Source organism: Tamandua tetradactyla, chromosome 12, assembly GCF_023851605.1.
Source record: "Tamandua tetradactyla isolate mTamTet1 chromosome 12, mTamTet1.pri, whole genome shotgun sequence".
Taxonomy (NCBI): Eukaryota; Metazoa; Chordata; class Mammalia; order Pilosa; family Myrmecophagidae; genus Tamandua; species Tamandua tetradactyla.
Window position 1 is genome coordinate 70515309 of NC_135338.1, and position 17625 is coordinate 70532933.

The window sequence follows — 17625 nt, forward strand, 5'->3', positions numbered from 1 at the left end:
CACGACAGAGACCACACACACAGCGTACCCCATTCTGGAACGGCTGGACTGGCTAAGAGACTCTGCTGCAGTGAGGTCCCCGAGAGGCGCGCACTTCCCTGGGCTGCGGCAGCTGGCGGCCGGAGCCCCTCCCTCCCTCCTTCCCGGGCCAGCTGGGAGCCTCGGAGTGGCGGTTCCCCAAGCCGCGGTGGCCGGCGACCAGAGCCCCTTCCACACACGCGGCTTCTCGGGCCGGCTGGGAACCTCAGATCGGCGGTTCCCCAAGCCGCAGCGGCCCTCCCACATGCGGCTTCCCGGGCCGGCTGGGAGCTTGGGATCGGCGGTTCCCCAAGCTGTGGCAGCCGGCGCCCCTCCCCCATGCGCGGCTTCCCGGGCCAGTTGGAAGCCTTGGAACAGTGGTTCCCCAAGCTGTGGCAGCTGGCGACACTCCCCAACAGGCAACTTCCCAGGGAAAGGAAAGAGTCTCCAATAGAAGTAGAGACTGAGCCCAACCTAACACCAATAGTGGCATTAATGAACAACTTCTGACTACTAAAAATAGCCCCTCAGCTGAGGCGAAACTGATCAAGGCGGATGTCGCTGATTGGGCTAACTGAAAAAGAGGAAAGGGGGCGAAACAGAGCCTTCTTAGGCTGTTTCTGCGGAGGCTTGGGTGCCTCTGGGCTCAGCGCTGGGATTACACAGGCTGCAACTACCCCAAACGCAGAAACAGGCTGCTTTCAGGGCTCTCTGCCACCTGAACCTTCCCCGTGGGAGGGGTGAAACGCAACTCAGGTGGAATCCCTCTCTCAAGGAATTCACATCCCAGGACTTCACAATTTGAAGCCATTAAAACCAACCTACAACCTTTCCTCTGTCTCCACCACACACCCAGCAGCGAGAGTCTTCCAAAGTTAAAGGAGCCACAACATCTTTTGCTGGTGGGACCCGCAGACAGACAAGCACCACATACTGGGCAGGATAAGAAAAACAGAGCCCAGAGACTTCACAGGAAAGTCTTTCAACCTTCTGGGTCCCACATTCGGGGAAATCTGATTAAATGCCCAGACGCCAGCAAAAAATAACAAATCACACCAGGAAAATTGAAGATATGGCCCAGTCAAAGAAACAAACCCATAGCTCAAATGAGATACAGGAGCTGAGACAACTAATTCTGAATATACGAACAGAAATGGAAAACCTCTTCAAAAACCAAATCAGTAAATTGAGGGAGGACATGAAGAAGGCATGGGACCAACAAAAAGAAGAAATGGAAAGTCTGAAAAAACAAAACACAGAACTTATGGGATTGAAAGACACAGTAGAAGAGATGAAAAAAAACAATGGAAACCTACAATGGTAGATTTAAAGAGACAGAGGCTAGAATTAGTGAACTGGAGGATGGAACATCTGAAATCCAAAAAGAAACAGAAACTATAGGGAAAAGAATGGAAAAATTTGAGCAGGGGCTCAGGGAATTGAATGATAATATGAAGCGCACAAATATACGTGTTGTGTGTGTCCCAGAAGGAGAAGAGAAGGGAAAAGGAGGAGAAAAACTAATGGAAGAAATTATCACTGAAAATTTCCCAACTCTTATGAAAGACCTAAAATTACAGATCCAAAAAGTGCAGTGCACCTCAAAGAGAATAGACCCAAATAAGCGTTCTCCAAGACACTTACTAGTTAGAATGTCAAAGGTCAAAGAGAAAGAGAGGATCTTGAAAGCAGCAAGAGAAAAACAATCCATCACATACAAGGGAAACCCAATAAAGCTATGTGTAGATTTCTCAACAGAAACCATGGAAGCTAGAAGACAGTGGGATGATATATTTAAATTACTAAAAGAGAAAACCTGCCAACCAAGACTTCTAATCCAGCAAAATCGTCCTTCAAAAATGAGGGAGAAATTAAAACATTTTCAGACAAAAAGTCACTGAGAGCATTTGTGACCAAGAGACCAGCTCTGCAAGAAATACTAAAGGGAGCACTAGAGTCAGATACGAAAAGACAGAAGAGAGAGGTATGGAGAAGAGTGTAGAAAGAAGGAAAATCAGATATGATATATATAATACAAAAGGCAAAATGGTAGAGGAAAGTACTACCCAAACAGTAATAACACTAAATGTTGATGGACTGAATTCCCCAATCAAAAGACATAGACTGGCAGAATGGATTAAAAAACAGGATCCTTCTATATGCTGTCTACAGGAAACACATCTTAGACCCAAAGATAAACATAGGTTGAAAGTGAAAGGTTGGGAAAAGATATTTCATGCAAATAACAACCAGAAAAGAGCAGGAGTAACTATACTAATATCCAACAAATTAGACTTTAAATGTAAAACAGTTAAAAGAGACAAAGAAGGATACTATCTACTAATAAAAGGAACAATTAAACAAGAAGACACAACAATCATAAATATTTATGCACCAAATCAGAATGCCCCAAAATACGTGAGGAATACACTGTAATCACTGAAAAGGGAAATAGACACATCTACCATAGTAGTTGGAGACTTTAATTCACCACTCTCATCAATGGACAGAACATCTAGACAGAGGATCAATAAAGAAACAGAATTTGAATATTACAATAAATGAGCTAGACTTAACAGATATTTATAGGACATTACACCCCACAACAGCAGGATACAAATTTTTCTCAAGTGCTCATGGATCATTCTCAAAGATAGACCATATGCTGGGTCACAAAGCAAGTCTCAACAAATTTAAAAAGATTGAAATCATACACAACACTTTCTCAGATCATAAAGGAATGAAGTTGGAAATCAATAATAGGCATAGTGCCAGAAAATTCACAAATACATGGAGGCTCAACAACACACTCTTAAACAACCAGTGGGTCAAGGAAGAAATTACAAGAGAAATTAGTAAATACCTCGAGGCGAATGAAAATGAAAACACAACATATCAAAACCTATGGGACACAGCAAAGGCAGTGCTAAGAGGGAAATTTATTGTCCTAAATGCCTATATCAGAAAAGAAGAAAAGGCAAAAATTCAAAAATTAACTGTCCACTTGGAAGAACTGGAGAAAGAACAGCAAACTAACCCCAAAGCAAGCAAAAGGAAAGAAATAGCAAAGATTAGAGCAGAAATAAATGAAATTGAGAACATGAAAACAATAGAGAAAATCAATAAGACCAGAAGTTGGTTCTATGAGAAAATCAATAAGATTGATGGGCCCTTAGCAAGATTGACAAAAAAAAGAAGAGAGCGGACGCAAATAAATAAAATCAGAAATGGAAGAGGAGACATAACCACTGACCTCACAGAAATAAAGGAGGTAATAACAGGATACTATGAACAACTTTACGCTAATAAATACAACAATTTAGATGAAATGGACAAGTTCCTAGAAAGGCATGAACAACCAACTTTGACTCAAGAAGAAATAGATGACTTCAACAAACCAATCACAAGTAAAGAAATTGAATCAGTCATTTAGAAGCTTCCCAAAAAGAAAAGTCCAGGACCAGGCGGCTTCACATGTGAATTCTACCAAACATTCCAGAAAGAATTAGTACCAACTCTACTCAAACTCTTCAAAAAAATCGAAGTGGAGGGAAAGCTACCTAATTCATTCTATGAAGCCAACATCACCCTCATACCAAAACCAGGCAAAGATATTACAAAAAAAGAAAACTACAGACCAATCTCTCTAATGAATATGATGCAAAAATCCTCAACAAAATTCTAGCAAATCGAATCCAGCAACACATTAAAAGAATTATACATCATGACCAAGTAGGATTCATCCCAGGTATGCAAGGATGGTTCAACATAAGAAAATCAATTAATGTAATACACCATATCAACAAATCAAAGCAGAAAACTCACATGATCACCTCAATTGATGCAGAGAAGGCATTTGACAAGATTCAACATCCTTTCCTGTTGAAAACACTTCAAAGGATAGGAATACAAAGGAATTTCCTTAAAATGATAGGGGGAATATATGAAAAACCCACAGCTAATATCATCCTCAATGGGGAAAAATTGAAAACTTTCCCCCTAAGATCAGGAGCAAGACAAGGATGTCCATTATCAGCACTATTATTCAACATCGTGTTGGAGGTTCTAGCCAGAGTGATTAGACAAGAAAAAGAAATACAAGGCATCAAAATTGGAAAGGAAGAAGTAAAACTATCACTGTTTGCAGATGATATGATGCTATACGTCGAAAACCCGGAAAAATCCACAACAAAACTACTAGAGCTAATAAATGAGTACAGCAGAGTAGCAGGTTACAAGATCAACATTCAAAAATCTGTAGTGTTTCTATACACTAGCAATGAACAAGCTGAGGGGAAAATCAAGAAACGAATTCCATTTACAATTGCAACTAAGAGAATAAAATACTTAGGAATAAATTTAACTAAAGAGACAAAAGACCTATACAAAGAAAACTACAAAAACCTGTTAAAAGAAATCACCAAAGACCCAAATAGATGGAAGGGCATACCGTGTTCATGGATTGGAAGACTAAATATGTTTAAGATGTCAATCCTACCTAAATTGATTTACAAATTCAATGCAATACCAATCAAAATCCCAACAACTTATTTTTCAGAAATAGAAAAACCAATAAGCAAATTTATCTGGAAGGGCAGGGTGCCCTGAATTGCTAAAAGTATCTTGAGGAAAAAAAACGAAGCTGGAGGTCTCACGCTGCCTGACTTTAAGGCATATTACGAAGCCACAGTGGTCAAAACAGCATGGTATTGGCATAAAGATAGATATATCGACTAATGGAGTCGAATAGAGTGCTCAGATATAGACCCTCTCATCTATGGACATTTGATCTTTGATAAGGCAGTCAAGCCAATTCACCTGGGACAGAACAGTCTCTTCAATAAATGGTGCCTAGAGAACTGGATATCCATATGCAAAAGAAGAAAGAGGACCCATATCTCACACCCTATACAAAAGTTAACTCAAAATGGATCAAAGATCTAAACATTAGGTCTAAGACCATAAAACAGTTAGAGGAAAATGTAGGGAGATATCTTATGAAACTTACAATTGGAGGCAGTTTTATGGACCTTAAACCTAAAGCAAGAGCACTGAAGAAAGAAATAAATAAATGGCAGCTCCTCAAAATTAAACACTTTTGTGCATCAAAGAATTTCATCAAGAAAGTAGAAAGACAGCCTACACAATGGGAGACAATATTTGGAAATGACATATCAGATAAAGGTCTAGTATGCAGAATTTATAAAGAGATTGTTCAACTCAACAACAAAAAGACAGCCAACCCAATTACAAAATGGGAAGAAGACTTGAACAGACACCTCTCAAAAGAGGAAATACAAATGGCCAAAAGGCACATGAAGAGCTGCTCAATGTCCCTGGCCATTAGACAAATGCAAATCAAAACCACAATGAGATATCATCTCACACCCACCAGAATGGCCATTATCAACAAAACAGAAAATGACAAGTGCTGGAGAGGATGCGGAGAAAGAGGCACACTTATCAACTGTTGGTGGGAATGTCAAATGGTGCAACCACTGTGGAAGGCAGTTTAGCGGTTCCTCAAAAAACTGAATATAGAATTGCCATATGACCCAGCAATACCATTGCTAGGTATCTACTCAGAGGACTTAAGGGCAAAGACACAAATGGACATTTGCACACCAATGTTTATAGCAGCGTTATTTACAATTGCAAAGAGATGGAAACAGCCAAAATGTCCATCAACAGACGAGTGGCTAAACAAACTGTGGTATATACATACGATGGAATATTATGCAGCTTTAAGACAGAATAAACTTATGAAGCATGTAATAACATGGATGGACCTAGAGAACATTATGCTGAGTGAGTCTAGCCAAAAACTAAAGGACAAATACTGTATGGTCCCACTGATGTGAACCGACATTCGAGAATAAACTTGGAATATGTCATTGGTAACAGAGACCATCAGGAGTTAGAAACAGGGTAAGATAATGGGTAATTGGAGCTGAAGGGATACAGACTGTGCAACAGGACTAGATACAAAAACTCAAAAATGGACAGCAGAATACTACCTAATTGTAATGTCATTATGTTAAAACACTGAATGAAGCTGCATCTGAGCTATAGTTTTTTTGTTTGTTTGTTTTATATATATATTTTTCATTTTTTTTTATTTTTTTCTCTATATTATCATTTTATTTCTTTTTCTGTTGTCTTGCTATTTCTTTTTCTAAATTGATGCAAATGTACTAAGAAATGATGATCATACATCTATGTGATGATATTAAGAATTACTGATTGCATATGTAGAATGGAATGATTTCTTAATGTTGTGTTAGTTAATTTTTTTTTATTAATAAAAAAAAAGGGGAATTCAAGAAGTTGCTAGTTTATAGTTCTAAGGCCAAGAAAATATCCCAATTAAAACAAGTCTGTGGAAAAGTTCAATCAAAAGTATCCAGAGAAAGATACCTTGGTTCAAGAAGGCTGATGAAGTTCAGGGTTTCTCTCTCAAGTGAAAAGGCACATGGTGAACATAGTCAGGGCTTCTTTCTCAACTGGAAGGGCACATAGCAAACACAGCATCGTCTGCTACCTTTCTCTCCTTGGCTTCTGCTTTCATGAAGCTCCCTAGGACGCATTGTCCTTCTTCATGTCCAAAGGTCGCTGGCTCGTGGACTCTCTGCTTCATGGTGCTGCAGCGTTCTCTGCTCTCTCCAAATCTCTTTCTCCAAAATGTTTCCTCTTTTGTAGGTCTCCAGAAACTTATCAAGACCCACCTGAATGGGTGGAGATATGTCACACCTCCAGGGAGATGATCTAATTACAGATTAAAACATACAATATTGAATAGGGATTATTCTGCCTTTACAAAATGAGATTTTGATTAAAACATGGCTTTTCTAGGGGACATACATCCTTTCAAACCAGCACAGAGGTATAATTGAGAATGAGTTCATATTTAAAACAAGGTTTAATGAATGTGTGTATACTGAATATTAAGATCCTGTAGAATATTAGAATCTTAATAGTAGGTTTTCCAGATGGCAGAATAGAGAGCTCTAGGATTCAGTTCATCCTCCATAACAGTTAGTAAATAGCCAGGAACCATCTGAAACAACTGTTTGAAGGGGCTTTGGAAACCAGAAGAACACCATACACCATCCAGGGAAAAGCGGAAGGAAAAGGCTGATAAACTGTGGTATTAATCTGTAATACCGTAACATCTATAACCAGGTTTCTGTGGCTAATAGATGAGTTTAGCAAATCAGCGGCATACAAAATCAGCACACAAAAAATAAGTAGTTTTTCTTTACACTAGGAATGAGCAATCCAAGGAAGAAATCAAGAAAAACATTCCATTCACAAAAACAACTAAACGAATCAAATACCTAGGAATAAAAATAACCAAGGATGTAAAAGACCTATACACAGAAATCTATAAACCATTGCTTAAAGAAATCAATGAAGACCTAAATAAAATGGAAGGATGTGTTCATGGATCAGAAGATTGAATAGTAAAAATGTCAGTTCTACCCAGACTGATTTACAGATTTAACACAATCCCAGTCAAAATTCCAACAGCCTAATTTGCAGAAATGGAAAAGCTAACCATCAAATTTATTTGAAAGTGTAAGAAGCCCCAGATACTGAAAACATCTTAAGAAAGAGGAACAAAGTTGGCCGATTCACACTTCCTGACTTTAAAGCATAATACAAAGCTACCGTGGTCAAAATAGTATGGTCTTGACATAAAAGACAGATATATTGATCAATGGAATATAATTGATAGTTCAAAAATAGGCCTCACGTCTATAGTTAATTGTTTCTTGACAAAACTGCCAAATCCTCTCAACTGAGACTGAACAGTCTCTTCAACAAATGATGCTGAGAGAACTGGATAGCTATATCCAAAAGAATGAAAGAGTTCCTTTTTCTCATACTTCATACAAAAATTAACTCAAAATGGATCAAATACCTACATATAGAAGCTGGGAACATAAAACTCCTTGAAGAAAATGTGGAGAAGTATCTCCCAGATAACTGTGATAGGCAGTGGTTTCTTAGGCTTTTTGTCCAGGGAACAAGCGATGAAAGGAAAAATAGATTAATGTGACCTCCTCAAAATTGAATCCTTACATACTTCAAAGTAACTTTGTTGAGAAGGTTATAAGGGAGCCTACTCAATGGGAGATAATATTTGGAAACCACGTATCTGATAAGGGTTTAATGTTCAGGATATATAAAGAGATCGTACAGCTCAATGATAAAAAGATATACAACCCAATTAAAAAATGGGCAAAAGACTTGAATAGAGACTTTTCCAAAGAGGAAATATAATTGGCTAAAAGCACATCAAAAGATGCTCAGTATCACTAGCTATTAGAGAAATGCAAATCAAAACCACATGAGATATAATTTCACACCTACTAGACTGCCCACTGTCAAAAAACAGAAAACTACAAGTGTTAGAGAGAATATGGAGCAGCAATAGAGACACTTAGTCTTTGCTGGTGGACATGTAGAACAGTGCAGCTGGTGTGGAAGATAGTTTGGAGATTCCTCAGGAAGCTATAGAACTACCACTACTATACCACTACGTAGTGTATACTCAGAATAACTGAAAACAAGGATGGGATGATGTTCATAGCGGCAATTAATCACAATTGCCAGAAGGTGGAAACAGTTCAAGTATCAATCAACTGATTAGTGGATAGACAAAATGTGTATATACATATAATGAAATATTATGTAGCTGTAAGAAGGAATGACATCCTGATGCATGCAACAACATGGATTAACCTTGAAGACATTATCTTGAGTAAAACAAGCCAGACATAGAAGGACAGATACTGTATGGTCTCACTAATAGGAATAAACTATAATGAGCAAATTATTAGAATTAAAATCTAGAGTATAGTTACCATGAGATAAGGAGCTTAGAGAACGGGGAACTGATGCTTAATTTGAGCAGAATTTTTAATAAGTCTGATTTTAAATGTTTATAAATGGATAGAGGTGATGGTAGCACATTACTGTAAGTATGGTTAAAAGCACTGAGTTATGGGTGGAATTTTGATTCAAAAGGGGAAGTTTATGATTGCATATGTCAGTAGAAGTAACACTAGAGAGTAAAACATAGGATTCTTGTTCTAGTTTACTAGCTGCCGGAATGCAACACACCAAACACAGATTGGCTTTTAATAAAAGGGGATTTATTTTGTTAGTTCTTCAAAGGAAAGGCAGCTAACTTTCCACTGAGGCTCTTTCTTACGTGGAAGGCACAGGATGGTCTCTGCTGGTCTTCTCTCCAGGCCCCTGGGGTTCAACAACTTTCCCTGGGGTGACTTCTTTCTGCATCTCCAAAGGCCTGGGCTGAGCTGCGAGTGCTGAGATGAGGAATTTAGAGCTGCTTAGGCTGTGCTACTCTGTGCTCTCTCATTTAAGCACCAGCCAATTAAGTCAGACGTCACTCATTGCAGCAGACACGCCTCCTAGCCGACTGCAGATATGATCAGTAACAGATGAGGTTCACCTACCATTGGCTCATGTCCACAGCAACAGAACTAGGTGCCTTCACCTGGCCAAGTTGACAACTGAATCTAACACAATTGTATAACATAGTAAACCCTGTTGTAGACGGTGATGGTGGTTAACTGTACAAATATATACATATTCTTACATGAACTAGAACAAATGAACATCACTATTATCAGGTGTTAATAATAGGGTGGTACAAGGGAAAAGTACAACTAATGCAAACTATGAATTATAATTAAGGCTAATATTGTAATATTCTTTCATCAGTTTAACAAAGGTCCTCTACCAGTGCTGTGTCAATAATAGAGGATATAAGAGGTTAAGGTTTTTCATTTTGGAGGGATGAGAATTTTCTCAAATTGATTGTGTCGATGAACCAACAGCTCTGTGATTATACTGAGTGCCATTGATGGTATACTTTGTGTGGATTGTATGGTGTATGAATAAAACTTAAAAGAAAATTACTCCTAGTATAATTGCTAAATGTTAGACTTCTAGATGGTCTGTGTCTCACCTGAAGATCTGCACTGAGTGACAACTTTTAGCATGTGTTACCACAGTCTTGCCCTGGTCAGCAGTGCTATAAACCAAAAAGGAAGGCTTGAGGACTTTTTATTGTTATCAGAACTTATTTGAAGGCATGAGAGCCTTTCTTTTTTTTAACAGGAGACAATTTTGCTCAAACTGAGTAATCAAGGTAAACATCACTGTGAGTTATAGCAGTAAATTAAAAAATAAAATGAAGGCATTTCCCTCTCAAAAAAAAAAAGGTCTCCCAGCTTTCTTCCTTCATTAAGCTCCCAGATATTCCATATTTACTAAGCAGATAGTTCAAGGAGACTTTTTTTTAGGACTTTGTTCATTCCACAAGAAACACCTAAAAATATTGACATCGGGCTCTTTCTACAAAATCAACTAGTCAGATAACCTTACAGGGAAACTCACAGTTTAGAAACCTCACTAGAGTGTTTTTTTTTAACTTTCTTTTAATCTTAATAAGATAACAGTGAATACTATACTTTTGAGAAAGCATGGGAAAGAAACCCAAACTAACAAGTAAAACACAACTTGGAGATAGTAAACTAAGTAGGGGAAAGAAAACTTTGAGACAGATAAACATATCAACAGAACTATCAACAGAACTTCTGAATAAGTGATGATAATAGCATCCATAAACCAAATAAAATAATGTGTGTGAAATAAAAACTATCAAAAGAGTTTTTGAAAATTAAATATAGGATAGCATAAGGAACAACTTTAGCAAGGTTAAAAGGAAATTTGAAGACATCTGTCAGAAAGTTGAGCAAAAAGAAATAGAGTAGAAGAATAAAAATAAAATTAGAAGAGTAGTTCAGGTGACCTCATAACCCAACGATACAAACTCTGAAAAGATGTGAATAAGAAAATTAAGGTGAACATATGATCAGTAAAGTAATTAACTAAATTTCATAGATCTGAAGGACATGATTTGCCAGATTGAATAGGTCCATTGAGTGCCTAATGTAATGGATGAAAATGCTAGAATACATGTCATAAAACAAGATACAGATGGAATCCCCAGTATGATGATGAAAATAGCTCTTCAAATGACATCTCTGCTGGTACTGAGAAAAGCCACTCCAGATTGGAGCAGACAGAAGGCTCTCGGGGAAACTTCTTCAGGAAGATAGAGTACCTAGGATGTTGAACATTGGGAGAGGAGAAACACTTGAAAGTGAATTATATGTAGAAAAATAACAAAATGAAAAAAAAAAGGCTATTAACTAGAAGAAAATAGGTCATGTAGGAAACTATGTGCCTTAGCTGTGAATATTATTTACATAATAAAAAATGTAAATACTGAATGTTGATCTAACTAAAAATATAGTATAATTCTATTGGAGTATGAGAGACTAAAAGTCATATGTGTTTATGTGGAGATAGGCCCGAGTGGTAGAACGCACTCAATTATCATCTAGGCACATTAATAGTAAAAGAATCAGTTCAGTTAGTTCAAAAGTGTTGCATCCAGGAAGCAGAAAATAGGGCACGCATGGTAGAAGAATGTTCCTATTTGTAATAATCCTTATAGAACAATTTTGCTTTACATTATTTGAATGAAAGAAGAGGGGCTTCATAACTAGATAAACCTGCTTTGAAGTTCCATTTCCAACAACCCTCTAATCCTCAGTTTGCTCATTTATAAAATAAGCATAGTTGTACTATTTATAACGGTAAATAATATCTCATATGTAAGTTGTAATATGGCACGTAGTAGATACACAAGTATTTTTCTGGTTGAATGAATGAACTTACAATCAAATTAATATACAAATAAAGCCTCCAAGTACAGCATTAGGATGCATAATGTGATCGATAAATGAGAACTGTTATTACTTGATTTATATGATTGAAAAGAATAGATAAGCACTAAAAAATGAGACAGTATACCATAGTAGCTGTGATTCTCAACTTTGTCACTTGCTGGCTATACAACCATGGGAAAATTACGTCACGTTTGAGCCTTCAGCTTTTCACCTGTAAAAAAGTTAAAATAATTTGTTAAAAATAAAATTATTGTTATGGTTCAATAAGGCAATCCTACATGAGCACTTAACACTGTGCCTATAACAGGGTAACAGCTCAATAAGTGGTGGCTATTGTTAATGGATAAGATTGATACTGATAAGTACAACATAGTTACGTTAAAAGTTTTGTTATATGCTGAGTGACAAGATTTCAAACTGCATCTGCATCGTAATTACAGTGATGTAAAAATGTACATTATTGTGGACTGGGAGGGGGTTACAATAATATGAACTAATGTTTTTAAGAATAGTGGGATTGTTAGTGATTTTATTAGTATATTTTGTTAGTATTTTATTAGTAATTTCTTTGTTGTAAAAGTGTCTGTTTAGTAAATCTAAGCTGGAAGGAGACAATGTTGAAAAGTTATCAGTTTGGTAATCAAGAAAAAAATTGATTTGGAATCTTAGCTCCACTGTTTTTCACCCGTTTTATTTTAGAAAATTATTTAACATCTCTGGTCTTACTATTTCTTCTTTAAAGATGAGGAAACTACCTTGTAGGTGAAGTTTAAATGTTAAATTGTTGATTTAGTATGATTAAGTTTAAGTGTGAACATTAAATGGACCTCTTTGAAAGGTCCTTAGAACACTTAAAGTGATATTCAAATATTGTCAGTGGGACATACTATTTTCCTTTTTTATCTCTTTATTTTGAAACAGACCACAGAGAACTAAAATGAGATTCTGGGGCAAAGGAAAACAAGGGGAAAAGAAGACTACCAGAGTGAAACTTGCCACCCAGTCAGAAGTTTCACCTCTTTTACCTGGCTCAGATGTTCTTTCAGCTCATCAGTTTCCAGATGGTAAAAAATGGGCAAAGGGGGAAAATTGTCTTTATAATTTCTGTTTACTATTTCTGAAAGTTGTTATTCTTCTGGTATCCATTGCAGTTCAATTGGTTAGATACTCTAATGAGATAAGACCACGATTGAAAATCCTTCTTAAAGTAGAAGAAAATTTTAATGTAAATTGTACCTGTAATCGAAGTTCTAAGGAATTTATGGCATAAAATGGTGAAGCAATAGCAACCTAAAGAGTGATTTGTGATTCTTAGGTTATCCTCAGTTTTCTAAACTATGAAATTTTAGCAGTCATTCATTCACATAACAAACATTTTTAATGATAATTAACAAAGATGATATCAGATAATATTTGAATGCTGCATACAAGAAAGTGTACAAGTAGCACATTATATGCATTAACTCATTTATCCTCACAACAGTCTTTTAGGGTGAGTATTATTAACTCTTCTTAATTAGTAGTGAGAAAAGTGAGACACTAATAAATTATTTGCTTATACAAATAGAATTAGTGGCAGAGCTGAGATTTGAATTCAGCAGTCTAGCTCCAGAGTCCACATTCTTAACCACTGTGCTATATATTAAATACCTACTGTATGGGTACATGGGTGGTTCAGTGGTAGAATGCATGTCTTCATTGCAAGAGACCTGGGTTCAATTCCCAGACCATGCACCATGTAAACACCTAGCAATGCCTGGCACTTTATAATGGTAGGTGTTATTTTAACTTTTCAGGCCTTAACCATAAAACATTTGAAAGTACCCAAAAGTTAGTTTCTATCTATTAAAAAAACTGGCATTTCTAAATCTTAGAATATTAATTCTCTAAGGATTACTGTAATCACAGTATGAAAAGATTACCCTATTTCCCCCAAGACCTTTGCTCAAGCTTGCCTGAGAGTTTTTGGCTGCTATTTGAACATGCCAGTTATCTTCAGCAAGGACATACATTAGAGGTGGGTATATGATAATGAGTGTCTGAAAAACAAAATGGATTGAACAAAATGAAATGAGGTTCTAAGAAGCAAGCTATAATTTTATATATATATACTATAATATAATATTTGCATATACACAGATAGTGAGCAAGAGCTATTATCCTTTAAGGAAGAACAAAACAGCCAATTAGAATAAGTAAACAAAAACTTCTGATATCTACAATAAAATAATGGGACAAGAAAGAAAGATTCATATAAGAATGGTAGAGATTTACTTTTTTTTTTTACTTCTTTTTTTCCCATGGGCAGGCACCGGGAAATGAACCCGGGTCTCCAGCATGGCCGGCAAGAACTCTACCTGCTGAGCCACTGTGGCCCGCCGGAGATTTAGTTTTAACCCTGCTTTTCTGTCTTGTGACTTAGCTCTTATTAGTTGACAAATAGATGCAGATAAAACTAGTAATGAATTAAGTAAATACTACAGTTTCAGTCTGGGAAATTTGGAATTCCTCACCATTGTATTATTAGGAGGATCGACTTCATATATGTTACTTGGTTGTCAGTAATCATTCTAAATTTTCATTTCCCACTGTTATATGTTCTGCTAGTAATTCCCAATCACATATGCAAGAAAGAAGCTTAACATTCTTTTGTTGAAGCATATTTTATAACAGACGTTATTGTGTGTTAGCTTTGACATGTGTATAAAAATCAACATTATTATTTTATTTCTACTGTGATAAAATTTCATTAAGGTAGTCCTTGTTTTTTTCATATTTTAACATTTTTATTGTGAAATACAACATCTATACAGAAAAAAAGTATTAATTTTCAGAGTACATTTTAAGGAGTAGTTACAGAACAGATTTCAAAATTTGGTATGGTTACCATTCCACAATTTTAGGTTTTTCCTTCGAATTGCACCAAAGCACTAGAGGCTAAAAGAAATATTAATATAGTAATTCAGCAGTCATTTGATAGTTATTTGATAAATCTTATCTTCTCTGTTATAACCCCTCCTTCTCCTTTGATCCTATTCTCAGTCTATAGAGGTCTTTGGGCTATGCCCATTCTAACTTCTCTATGCAAAAGAGGATGTCAATATTATAGGATGGGGGATGGGATTAGTTGATATTCTTGGAGAGGCTGGCCTCTCTGGGTTACAGGGCTTATCTGGCCTAGGAAACCTCTGGAGATATAGATTTCAGGAAAGTAAACTTAGTACTTGACACTTTTGTAGTGACTCAGAGTCGTTATGATTAATAGGGGTGATGTTGGTTGATATTTGGCAAACCATGACAATCAGCAATAACTAGCTGAAGCTTGTATAAGAGTAGCCTCTGGAATAGCCTCTCAACTCTATTTGAACTCTCTTAGCCACTGGTATCTTGTTTTATTATATTTCTTTACCCCATTTTGATCCTGAAGGCATTGTCAATCCTTCATTACCAGGACCATACTCATCCCTGGTCATGTCCCACATTTCTCAGGGAGACTTTCACCCCTGAATGTCATGCCCCACATAGGTGGGAGGGTAATGAATTTCCTTATAATGCTGGCCTTAGAGAATGAGAGGCCGTATCTGAGCAACAAAAGAGGTTCCTAGAAACAACTATTAGGCCTAATTATAGGTATTCTTAGCTTTTCCACTACAAAAATAAATTTCATGAGGGTAAGCCTCAAGATCAAGGGCTTTGCCTATTTTCTTGGAAGTCCCTAACGTTTGAGAGAGTACCAGGGGTTTCCCAGATAGGAAAGTTTAATAGTTCCATTTTTTTTTCCCTCAAGAGACCCTGCCAATACTTAATAATTATAGGCCACCATCATCTGCAGTGTATCCAATTATATTATGTTAAGCTATAGAGAATTAAAAGGCTTCATTCCCGTTCTGGGTTCCATGTGTTTGGTTTGATTAAATGACCTGTACAGACAGGGTGATTTAAGATTGGGTGTTATGGTTCACAACATTTCCTCCCTCTGCTCCTGGTAACCCTTGGGTAACTCAGAGATGCTGACTGGTTTTAAAGTAAGGAAGTTCATAGGAGACAGCAGCATGTTGTGAACTGCAGAGTCCACTTCTTCAGGGTTGAGAAACTGCAGATCATAAACCACTAGTGACCCATCAGTGGATCAGAAAATCAATTTAGTGGTCATGACCAGCTCTTTTTAAAAAAATCTAATAAAATAAACTAGAAATATCAGAGTGCATCATTTGTTTTAAGTTAAATATTTTGCAAAATTTCTTCAGTTTTGTGGAGATGTGTGTATTCCTATGTAGGTGCTGGATTGCCATGTGATATGTACTTCTTCCTGTGTGTCGTATCAGAAAAGTCTGAAAGCCATTACTTTAATATTTTTTTGAAATATGGAATTGATAATGTTTTTCCAATTACATTTTAAATATAGATAGTGATGCTGGGGATAGTGTATTCTTATGCTTAGGAGGTATTAACTCCTTTGGGTAAATAATGAATTTGATTTGAAGTTGCTGTATTCAGTCAAAATAAATGAATGTGTTTCAATAATGCTGCTTCCAAGAACTATGACATTAAGTGTGAAGTGTTTGATATCTTTCACTAATAATTCAAGTATCCTGAAAGAATTCAAAGCTATATTTAAAATATTTTTGTAGACGCAATTAAAATATATGTAAATTCCATTATGGTGATGAAAATAATTTAAATATTTAAAAAATTTTTAAATAGCATTCCAAAGTTTAGACTCCTGACACCAACAAATACATAATCTAATAAAAAGGCACAAACAGAGAAAGTCTACAAACTCTTTCCAGCAGTAGAGAACTCGATTGAGCCACTTCAAGGCTATTCCCAATAGTTTCTTCCATACATTGTCATAGAAATTCTATAAACTCTTTTAATTTTTTAAACATTTTTTTTTGTTAAATATAACATATATACAAAGAAAAAGCAATGATTTTCAAAGTGCACTTCAACAAGTAAATACAGAACAGATTTCATAGTTTGGTATAGGTTACCATTCCACTGTTTCAGATTTTTCCTTCTAGTTGCTCCAAAACATTGGAGGCTAGAAGAAATATGTATTTTTTCTTTTTTGTGAAAAATAACATATATACAAAAAAGGCAATACATTTCAAAGCATATCACAACAATTACCTAAACTTGCATGAGAGTGACCTACAGAGTAGTATTGACTCTTTGTACAAGATGAAGCCTTTGAAGTAGTTCATGCAAGAACTTATTTATAACTGTAAAGTTAATCAGTGGGATATATGACACTATGCATGTTGACCTTCAACATGGCAATTGTACTTAAAACGCTATTAATGAACTACCATCATTTCTGTTCATTCCCTTACATTTAAGTTCAACCTAATCAGTTCCCCGTCTCTAGCTTCTGTGTCCCCTGTTTTACATTTTAAGCCTCTGAATTTACCTTTGCCAGAGTCCTTTATGTTTGTTAATGTGCTGTGTTACATCAGTTTATTTTCTTACATTGAACAACCCTTGCGTTCCTGGTATAAACCCTACTTGGTTGTATAATTCTGTTAATGTGTTGTTGGATTCGATTTGCTAGTATATTGTTGAGAATTTTTGCATCTATGTTCATTAGGGAAATTGGTGTGTAGTTTCCTTTCTTGTAACATTTTTATCTGGTTTTGGTATTAGAGTGATGTTATAACTTCATAAAATGATTTAGGTAATGTTCTTTTTTCCTCAATTTTTTAGAAGAGTTTGAGCAGGATTTATGTTAGCTCTTTCTGGAATGTTTAATAAAATTCCCCTATGAAGCCATCTGGGCTGGGCTTTTCTTTGTTGAGAGCCTCTATTTCTTCTC

At 36.3% G+C, this 17625-nt stretch overlaps 1 protein-coding gene across 1 annotated transcript in view; it reads left to right on the forward strand.

Annotated features, from left to right (window-relative positions):
* Positions 1-17625, forward strand: part of MYO9A (myosin IXA) — a 401408-nt gene that overhangs the window by 312653 nt on the left and 71130 nt on the right. Inside the window, exon 28 of the mRNA XM_077123892.1 lies at positions 12732-12874. Coding sequence (XP_076980007.1) covers positions 12732-12874 — 143 coding nt within the window. The remainder of the gene's footprint in view (positions 1-12731; positions 12875-17625) is intronic.